Source organism: Schistocerca piceifrons, chromosome 8, assembly GCF_021461385.2.
Source record: "Schistocerca piceifrons isolate TAMUIC-IGC-003096 chromosome 8, iqSchPice1.1, whole genome shotgun sequence".
Classification (NCBI taxonomy): Eukaryota; Metazoa; Arthropoda; class Insecta; order Orthoptera; family Acrididae; genus Schistocerca; species Schistocerca piceifrons.
The window spans coordinates 60,536,469-60,547,268 of record NC_060145.1 but is presented as its reverse complement, the minus strand read 5'-3'; the positions used below and the strand labels follow the sequence as shown (position 1 = coordinate 60,547,268).

General features: G+C 40.5%; 1 protein-coding gene across 1 annotated transcript; it reads left to right on the top strand.

Annotated features, from left to right (window-relative positions):
* The first annotated feature begins 8,746 nt into the window (after nt 1-8,746).
* LOC124712076 (serine/threonine-protein phosphatase alpha-2 isoform-like) lies at nt 8,747-10,251 on the top strand. Its single transcript, XM_047242371.1, has 2 exons — nt 8,747-9,630; nt 10,203-10,251. Exons 1-2 carry the CDS (start codon nt 8,747-8,749, stop codon nt 10,249-10,251), a joined length of 933 nt encoding a protein of 310 aa, XP_047098327.1.
* Nucleotides 10,252-10,800: the final 549 nt, after the last annotated feature.

Sequence of the window (10,800 nt, the reverse complement as noted above, 5' to 3'; positions counted from 1 at the left end):
CACAACGAATTACGTAACGGTCACTTACCTTTCTTACCGAAATATTTACGACAGCAGTTTTCGCTACAGTGACAGTCTCATATAAAAATTTCACAGGTCGAAAATTTGCGTTACAAATGTGTAGAAACAAAATCCTGTAAATATAACAGAGTCCAAAAAATTTTCGTCAGCATTGTGATACATTCACGCATTTACACACATTTCATAACTCTTAAAGTACGATTCTTGGTTTCCAACAACCTTTTCCACAAATCAGAGTCCCTAAACACTACTCATTATTCCTTACCTCATTATACATATACATATTCGTCGACACTTCTTCAATATTTCATCATGAGAAATACGTAGCATAATAAACATTCCTCAACAACATAATACACATCGTCGTCGTAATAATAACATCATAACACCTCAGTCAAATCTCAAAAACGTCGTAGCTTTCTGCAATAATTTCAAATCCTAAAAAATATTCTCTGCTCATTTCAATAATGTCATCTACCTCAAACGTAATTTAAAAATCATGATCCCATACCAAATACATCATTCAAAGCTCTCATAGTATCACAATGGTTCCAAAAATTAAGAGCAGTTCACAAAGTACAGACAAAATACAATTTCATAAGTGTGAAGTTATCCAACTGTGTAATTGCGTAAACATCTGTCACTGATGTAATAAAAAAAGTTTATCTCTCAGTTACATGATCAGATAGCTGTGTAATTTGTGTGTTAGAGAAATACGGTACCGATGTGTAAAGTTGTATAAGCAAATACCATATTAGCTTGGGTTCCTTGTGGTTGCCACACACATGGTACACAAAGTAAGCGTGTACCCCCCTGAGGATCAATGTAATTATACCCTCAGGTGCTACAGATTAGAGCAAAGGAATGAAATGTATCACGGAAAAACTTTGTATCATTGTACTTCAAATATCTTTAAAAATAAATCTTTTAAGTACAAAATTAATCACTCAAATGCGTGTCCTGTAGCGCTAAATGTGCGTCTTGCTGTAAGATAATTCTGTGGAAGTGTCGTAATTATCGTCGTCCGAAAGCTAAGTTCTGCAGAAGTCAATGCACTTACCCCATCATAAACGAAAGTGAAATGCTTTGTGTACAGATATCGTAGTTATTACGTACATTACTGTGATCAAGAAAGTACTATACTGTAAAGTATTGTTGTGCTACGAAAAAGGCTCTCATATTGTAGCTTACTATGTTGTTGTTGTGGTCTTCAGTCCTGAGACTGGTTTGATGCAGCTCTCCATGCTACTCTATCCTGTGCAAGCTTTTTCATCTCCCAGTACCTACTGCAACCTACATCCTTCTGAATCTGCTTAGTGTATTCATCTCTTGGTCTCCCTCTACGATTTTTACCCTCCACGCTGCCCTCCAATACTAAATTGGTGATCCCTTGATGCCTCAGAACATGTCCTACCAACCGATCCCTTCTTCTGGTCAAGTTGTGCCACAAACTTCTCTTCTCCCCAATCCTATTCAATACGTCCTCATTAGTTATGTGATCTACCCATCTGTAGCTTACTACTAAAACATGTTTTGCTTTCCAGAAGAATTCAGAAAAACTGTGCGGATATAAAACAGATACACCGCAAAAACAACATTGTAAATTGTCACTCATTAGTAGCGTCGTGATATAATCGTGTAGCTGTCAAAGAAACAAAATGCTAAGTCATCATTAATTCCACAGAAAGTACTTTAAATCCAGAATGTAGTTTCAAGTAAACCAAAATGTTGCGTTAAAATCTCATTAGCAGTACTGGTAAATGTTCTAAGTATGTGAGCCTTATAGTCATTACGTAAATGTGCAACTAACAAGCAAGAATGCAGAATGCTAAAATTTTTCTCAAGGCTAGCGTCTTATGTTATTTTTCTCGGAGCCAGCGGGCGCACGCGGCTGCCTGCTGTGCGAGTCATTGTCTGTTCCTTAGTTGGCGCGCGTCGTTATTGAGATTTGGAGACCTAACTTCTACAAATTCACCGTGACGAGAGAGCCCTGACCTGTTTGAATCCCGCCAGTTCTGATGCAATTCAGGTCTGTCGTTACGAATATATCGTCTGTCGTCATGTTGGTAGATTCCGTAGTTTCTTCCTTGTCTGTCATGTGGTGGAGAATTTCTCCCCAAATCGTAACTGTGCGCCGAACTGTTGCGTCTGAAGTTATTCTGCCTCCCTTGATAATAATTGTTTTGGTTCCCATATTGTCTGTTTCTCTGATTGTCTCTGTGATAGTCATTACTACGGAAATGCGAACTTTCTCTGTAACTATTATTACTCTGCCAGCGGTTGTCATATGGGTGGTGTCTGTTTGGGTCACGATTTGCGTTGTAAGAATAGCCTTGTCGTGTCCAGTTAGTATTTCTGTCATCGCGGAATTGTCACGGATGTGACCTGTAATTGTTGTGCTCCTGTTTTCGTGTTCCGCGAATGTCAGTGTCAATTTCCAGTTCTTGTAAGAGCCCCTGAAAAGCTTCAATGTCGTCTTTGCAACGTCCTGCTACAATAATATGCCGTAAATGTTCAGGTAATTTGATTAAGCAAATGCGGATGAGTTCTGAGGGACTGTATGGGTTTGAAAGATACTGATTCTTATGCATCATGTCTTCAAAATATTTGACAAGACTGGAAAATTCAGATTGTTCAAAGTGTTTCATCATCATGATGCTATGTTTTACTCGGTCTTGTGTAGCTTGAGACCAATATGCTGAGAGGAAGGCATGGTAAAATTCTCCTTCACTGTGACAATCGTGAATGACCGATCGCATTCTTACAGCTGGTTCATTCTCTAAATAGCCACACATAAATTCTAATCTGTGTTCTAACGACCAGTTGGGAGGAAAACAATGAGAGAATTGATGGAGCCATGCTTGTGGATGAATGTCGTTGCCAGAATTCTTAAAAGTTTTGAATTTACGTGTAGTGATGAACAGCTTATAGTCAAAATCATCATGTCGGCGAGTCGCATGTCGGCCATTGTTACGTCGTTTCGGCGGTACCATCTCAAAATTCGGTGTACCTTGCCAATTTCTTTCATAATTTCCGAAGAGCCCTGAGTTATTATTTTGTGGCTGTTCCGTATTTCTATGTCCCTCTTCCCGTATTGGAGCGCGAGTGGCCTCTGAAATACGTAATTCTTGTATTACCTGTGTCAACTGATCTTGTACTTCCCGGATTTCTCTTTGGTGTTGCGTATTAATTTGATTCAGATTTTGTTTCAGTTTCCTAATTTGTTCGCTCTCTTCTGTGTCATTAAAGACTGCTGGTTTTGTGTCATTCAGATTATCATCTACCTTCGTAGATAAATTAGTGACCTGATCCGAAAGTTCGGCTACTTTCTCCGATAGTGAACACATTTCCTCAGTGTGTTTTTCTGAACCAAGTTTCAGAGTGTCCATTTGTGTTGAAATCGAATCTACTGTGTCCTTCAAGTTTTCCTGAGTTTTTGCAAGTTGCGTAACCGAATCGGTAGATGCAACTGAGTCAAATTTAGCTTGCAAGGTCTCATGATTTAGTTTGCAGTTCTTTTATGGCTGCTTCGTGATTCTGTAATGCATTTTCATGCCGCGAAAAAATAGGTTGAAAATGCTCACAAATTTGTGTTTTTACGTCATTACAGACTTTTTGACATTTCGATTCGATTTTATGTAACTCAGTAGTTAAATCTTCACGTGTTTGTTCAAGTGTGGTGTCTAACTTTTGAAGCTTTTGCTGTGTTTGTCTCTGATTTTGTTCCATTGTGTCTAACTGTTGCTGTGTTTGTCTCTGGTGTTGTTCCATTGTGTCTAACTTTTCAAGCTTTTGGCCCATTTGTTGCATTAATTGTAATAACAATGCACTGGTGTCTGAAACATGTTCCTCAGTGCTTTTCGGTAGTGAATTTGCACCGGCAACATTCACATTTTGACAAGCGGAAAATGTGTCTTGACTCATTTGCGAAAACGGTGAGGACGCAAAACCGGAATCTACAGTATTTGCAAAATTGTGTCCTGTCATTTCGGATTCCTGAGGCGAGCTGTTGCCGAGCGATCGATCGATAATGCTTCCCTGTTCACTACCTGTTTCACTGTCTACACCATTGTTTGCAGCCCGCTCCATTTCCCTATGCACAATTACCAAATTACTACTTTGAACATCAGTTAATTCATTACTCGGTGGCGCTAACACACTGCTTTCGTTTTCACTGTCATTTCTCAGTTTACTTTGGAGCCTAGTATTACGTTTTTCACACGCCATTATTGTCACAATATTTCACACGATAACACAGAAAAGCACAATTTGAAGAGCAAAAATAAGAGAACACATTAACATAGTACTGAAAATAATATCTCGTTAATTGCAAGCGCAGCAGCGAAATACTTGGTGCAAATTAACATGCATGCCACAACAACAATGAAAGACTGCAACTACAAAGGAGATTCTCTCTACAATTACGCGCTAGCAATAAACAATAGCTACACTAATTACACAAACTACAAGAAAAAAATCAGAAGATTCCAGTGAGGTATCCTCGGCTAAGGGTCGACATATGAAACGTCCCCTTTGAACAATTGTACATGACTGTGCTTAAACTGAAACACAATATTTTTTTTTTAGCGCAACGCAATCTGACTTTCAGAAATCCCTACAAAGGAATGGCCCTTACTAACATTAACCTGTACCTTTCACAAATCACTTACCTCACAAAAATCTTCGTTACTCAAGCTACTGCGATACAGCGAGCGCCACTACTGCCAGCTAAATAAAAGATTCAAACTACGGAAGGCACTAACTACTGATAGGCATAGTTAGCAAATGAAAGATTTTAATAGAGAACAAACAATGTATTTACCTTAATAGTCATCAAAAGTCATAATATATACAGCAGTTCATGACCTCCATTTTTACAAATTTCAAAACTCCGCCATTTCCCTCCCCACATCCACCACTGCTGGCGGCTCACCTCCAACTGCGCAACGCTACGCGCTGTTCACATCCAGCTGCCGCTGCCCAACACTACAATGGCAGACAACAATGCAAACTAGACACAGACTGCACACAGCACAGCCAGTGATTTTCATACAGAGGTGACGTTACCAATAAAAAAACCTAAACAGCCTACTTACAACAATAGCAATGTATATCCTTCTGTTCCCGTGGCTTGTGCCACTATTTTGAAGGAAAGATACAGCAGTATGGAACTTCTGTTGAATAAAATTCGATATAACAGTCACAAGGGGAAAATCTGTGGTGACTTCAGACTAATTGGGATACTTACAAGGTTACAATCTGGGTACACAAAACATTGTCGTTTTCTTTACGAGCGGGATAGCCGTGACCGGAAGAGTCATTACGACAGACGGATTTGGCCTCCCCGTAAGTAAATGGAACCTGGTTGGAAGAACGTAGTAAACGTTCCATTGGTGAATTTGGAAGACATTTTGTTACCACCACTTGCCGTAAAACTTGGATTTGTGAAGTCATTCGTTGTTGCAATGGACAAAGGTGGACCTGGTTTTATGTACTTACGTTAGAAACTCCCTGTGTTGGGTGAAGCCAAAGTGAAAGCAGGTGTGTTTTTTGGCCCTCAAATTAGACAGTTTAGTCACGATCCTCATTTTGTCACAGTTTTGAGCCCTCTTGAATTGGACTGCTGGAATTCTTTCAGTAAACTGTGTTCTGATTTCTTTGGAGACGAGAGCAGAAAATAGTGATGTGTCAGTCAACGAACAACGGAAGTCCTACCGTAATCTCAGTGGTAATATGTCGTTAAAACTGGCCGTTCTTTACTCACACTTGGATTCTTTTCCTGCTATTGCTCTTGGACAAGTCTCCGGTGAGCATGGGGAAGGATTTCATCAGATCGTACCTACGCTGGAGCAACACCATTAGGGGCACTGTGCAACAAGTATGATGGGTGACTACTGTTGGACACCACTGCACGATAGTAGTACTGCACATAAGAGGGGCAGCAAACGTCCAACAAAAATTTAGGTATGTACGAAAACAAATTTTATTAGCATTCATGCCTTTTGTGTTGACAAAATTAGCATTTACAGACGAAATCATTTTGTTCAAGCAATACAAAATCAGAATACAATTAGACAGTGACAAGTACAATTTACACAAAAACATTGGGTGAAAACCATTGCCAAATTCGTGTTCAATAGGTCGAAATACGTACAATTTTGGTGCTCGAAAATTTTGCAAAGTTGAATCTTGTAGACCAGTGTTATCAGGGTACAAGCAGATCCGAGTTTCGTCTGTAAATAACACCCGACGCCAATCTCGGAGCGTCCACTCTGGATGACTTCTTGCCCATCTGTAACAAAGTCATTGTTGTGTAGGACGTGGGGCACGTCATGGTCGTCGCAATTGAGGATTCGCAACATGCTATCGTCTCCTAACTATTTTACGCGATAGTGTCTTCCTTTAGCCCTTTCGGACGCTGATTTCAGTTCTGGAGCACTCAGTCCATGATTCCTTTTACTCAAAAGTCGTAGATATAGATCATCCTTGGCATCTGTCGAACGTGGACGGCCCGTGCGGTGTAAGTTCTCAACACTACCCGTCAACTGGAAGTGATTCCATGTCTGAACGTCGCTTTGTCTTCGGTGTACGCGTCGAACAACTTCTCTGATTGACAAACCTTCTGTACGTAACGTGATGATTCGAACCCGACCATTGGTCGAGATTGTCCGTCGCAGGATGATGGATGTTCACTCTACTGTTCCCAAGACGTCTCCAACGCATCCCAACTGAAACACTATAGTCCATTCGAATGCGGCATTCTACTCGTTGCTAGCGCTCATAGTAACCGCGTGTATGTTTACAAACAAAGTCAAAGGTGACCTTCCGATCGTTACAGGAGCAGTCACTTTAGCAACACACCTGCGCAATATGTACGGGTGCAGAACTTTTGTTGATGTGTATATCTCCTCTCACTAACTATAGCAGCATCTGAAGCAGAGTCTATCATATCAGCACAAGATTGCACTAATTCGTTAGATGAACCCCCACACACCAGAGTAATCCGTCGTTTACATAACTAACAATTTTTCTGTTTCCTCTGTGGTTTCATTCCTGAAAATGGCAGCAAAAAATCGGGACTGACTAAATTAGAATGGCGAAGACTCATTTACTGTATATATATCCTTTAGGGAACTGACAAGCATTCGCATTTCCGAAATCATCATCTGCCACCATCTGCACGTATCCCTACTCCAAAAATAGCCCATATGTTGTACCTAGCCGGCCGCTGTGGCCGAGCGGTTCTAGGCGGTTCAGCCTGGAACCGCGCTGCTGCCACAGTCGCAGGTTCGAATCCTACCTCGGGTATGGGTGCGTGTGATGTCTTTAGGTTAGTTAGGTTTAAGTAATTCTAAGTCCAGCGGACTGATGACCTCAGATGTTAAGTCCCATAGTGCTTAGAGCCATTTGAACCGTTTTGTTGTTCCTATGAATGCAGATTATCTACCTGAAAACTCGAAGTTTAATGTCCTTTGATAGATTTGCTGAATGCCTTTGTGATACCGAGTGGCAACATAAATATGTCACTTCAGATACAAAAAATGTAAAAATTTATTTAGCTATACATTGAAAAATAAGTGTTCTGCCCATTTTAATATTATTTCTACCTAATGAGCTCCATGTCATCCGTATTTTTTTATGAGCATTGGCAGAATATTGGAGGAAACGACGACAACTTTGCTTAAGAGCCGTCTATTTTATTTAGGACACTTGATTTTACGAATTACATGTAGACCTACTTAAAGGTAAGGTTGACATAGTATATCGATTTCTATGGCATCTCATTGGATTACTTGGCGATAAAATGGAATGAATGAGTAAAGTATACGTGAAAATAAAGTGGAATGAATTTTCTGATACCCCCATGAATGCGTCCATAACACTCGAGCTATAAAACGAGACAGCAAAACTTCCGTTTTTACACTAGTTTTGAAGCAGTTCACTTTGGACCGCTCCAGAAATCTGGAACATTCGATGTGATTCGCGTGAATTTGGTATCTTAAAACTGTTTTCTTTTGCGTTCTAGCGATAATTCTTTATTATTATTATTATTACTATTATTGTTTATTGAGACTTTTGGCCTGAAGGCCATACAGCCATGTCTCAGTGTTTTGGAGATTTACAGAGTAAAGTTGCATTTATCAATGAATTTCATAATTAGTTTTAAAACGGCGATATTATTTTGATGAAGGAGAAGTTTGTACAATAGTTGGTAATGGTTGATGACATCGTATTAGTTGTGTGTAAAATCGATTATTTTTTTGTCTAACTACGATATGGCAGCCACAAAGTGCGAGCATCTTTGGTCGGCATTCTCAGACTGCTGCAGATAGAGATCACTGGTAGACTTTATTCAGTGCGCTTCAATGCGTTTCACTAGTAATGTGAAAAGCAATAACAATGTATCTGTGCTTTAGCAAATTCATAGTTGTAAAGAGCTGGCCCTTACCGACACTGCGCCGAAGGCGCTGAGAAGTGTGCGTCGCGCCTACGACTTGTTTCAAATAGCTTCACAGTTTGGAAATATCTGCCCCTGAGGCTGAGTTACGGTGTTGCGTTATTGGGAAGACGTTGCAGATGATGCAAATAAAGTGTGACGATTCGAGTTGGTGCTGTTGTGAACGAAGACTCGCCACCAAAATTTGTTTTTCTCGGTGGTTTCAAGACATGGAGTGAAACTTCACTGGAAAATGTAGACTTACGTGCCATTGGTAATGATTCTCCTATGGCTGAAATTGAACCAGAAATCTCTATCGATAGTCTTATAGATCGTCTACTGTGCTTTCACAGAAATCGACGCTGTAAAGCCGCTGCCCTTACAGAAGGAGAAATGAGAGCGTTGTGTCTCAGTTCACGCGAAATATTTCTGTCACAGGAGACGCTGCTGGAACTGGAGGCTCCGCTAAATATTTGTGGCGACATACACGGTCAGTTCGTCGATCTTCTTCGGCTGTTCGAGCGTGGCGGATTCCCACCGCATTCGAATTACCTCTTCCTCGGTGACTACGTAGACAGAGGACAACAGTCTCTGGAGACGATATGCCTTTTGCTCGCATACAAAATCAAATACCCGGAGAACTTTTTCTTGTTGAGAGGGAACCACGAGGCTGCGGGCATCAACGGGGTGTACGGGTTTTACGACGAGTGCAAGAGACGGTACAATGTGAAAGTGTGGAAGACTTTCAACGACTGCTTCAACTGCTTGCCGGTGGCTGCGGTGGTAAGCGACAGGATTTTCTGCTGCCACGCTGGCCTAAGTCCTGAGCTGCGTAACCTCAACCAAATACGTGAGATAATGAGGCCGACAGATGTGCCAGATAAAGGATTACTCTGTGACCTCTTGTGGTCTGACCCCGACGGCAGTATAACCGGCTGGGGCCCCAACGAAGAGAGGGGTATTTCTGTGACTTTCGGAGCTGATGTTGTCGAGCAGTTCCTGCGCCAGTACGATTTCGACCTCGTCTGCAGAGCTCACCAGGTAGTGGAGAACGGTTACCAGTTCTTCGCACAGCGACAGTTAGTGACGATATTCTCAGCACCTAACTACTGTGGAGAATACGCCAACGCAGGTGCCATCATGGCTGTTGATGAATCGTTGAAATGTTCCTTCCTAATATTTTATGAAAGCGGTAGAAAGCTGTAGTGTGCTCGTAACGACAGTGTGAGTCTCGACCTTTGGAAATGATGCCACTGTGGCAAATCACTCATGCAAAAAGTGGAGTCAGTGAAACAAGACGTGTGTAAGACAAATTTGTAGGATAATATCTTATGTTTTCCTTTGAAAAACTCATTGTATTATTTTATTGTATATCGTTTAGCTACTTTCCGATGGGAAATAATATCTTGTTGCCTGAAGTTTATTCCATGAAGGAGTTCTTCTGTCTCATAGCGGATTGCCTTTGGTTTATATAATAACAATGCCTGTGCTTAAGGATTTTTGTTGTCCATTTCCTATAAAAGCCCGGCAAATGTGGAGGACGTTCAGTGCAAGGTCCTTGAGTCAATTCCGTAGCATTATACCGTTCTAATAGTTTGGTACATGACAGCGTAGTATACGTGAGAGAGACGGGGTTTGCTGTAAGCCCTATCACTTCCTTATAGTAACTGCCATATGTTCCGTCACTAAACGATAAGGAGGACTCATCAACCTCTCTCCTTTTCCGTACTTGTTTTTTATTGAGCATCATTATCGTACCGTGTTGTGAATATTCAGTGATTCAGAGAACGTAATGAATGTAATAATTATAATGACAGTTTCTTAAATTACTGACGCCGCTCGTTTTTACGGTTAATTATGGATTGTTTTGCAACCATTATTTTTCACAAACCTGTCCGATTTTTTGTTTCATATTTCGAATTTTAAGTGCATAGCTATGTGACTGTGGAGCTGTAGATGCAAACTTTATATAACGGTACACCTACTACTCCGAATCCAAATTATTTTTGTCGGTTTTATATATTTGACTACTTTTAATAAGTAATAAGAAAGGTTCCACTAGTACCTACTTTTAATAAGTAATAAGAAAGGTTCCACTAGTACCTCAATCCCCCCTTCGTTAATCTGATATTTTTAAAAGTATAACACCTTATTGTATGACGTCATTCTAGCTATACTCATTACGTAGGCCTACAAGTATACCAAAGATACCATCTCTCCTTCATGAAAATAATATCGCAATTTTAAAACTAATTATGAAATTCACTAACAAATGCACGCTTACTCTGTAAATCTCCATAACACGGAGAGATAAATAAATAAATAAAGAGGGCTATGACTGT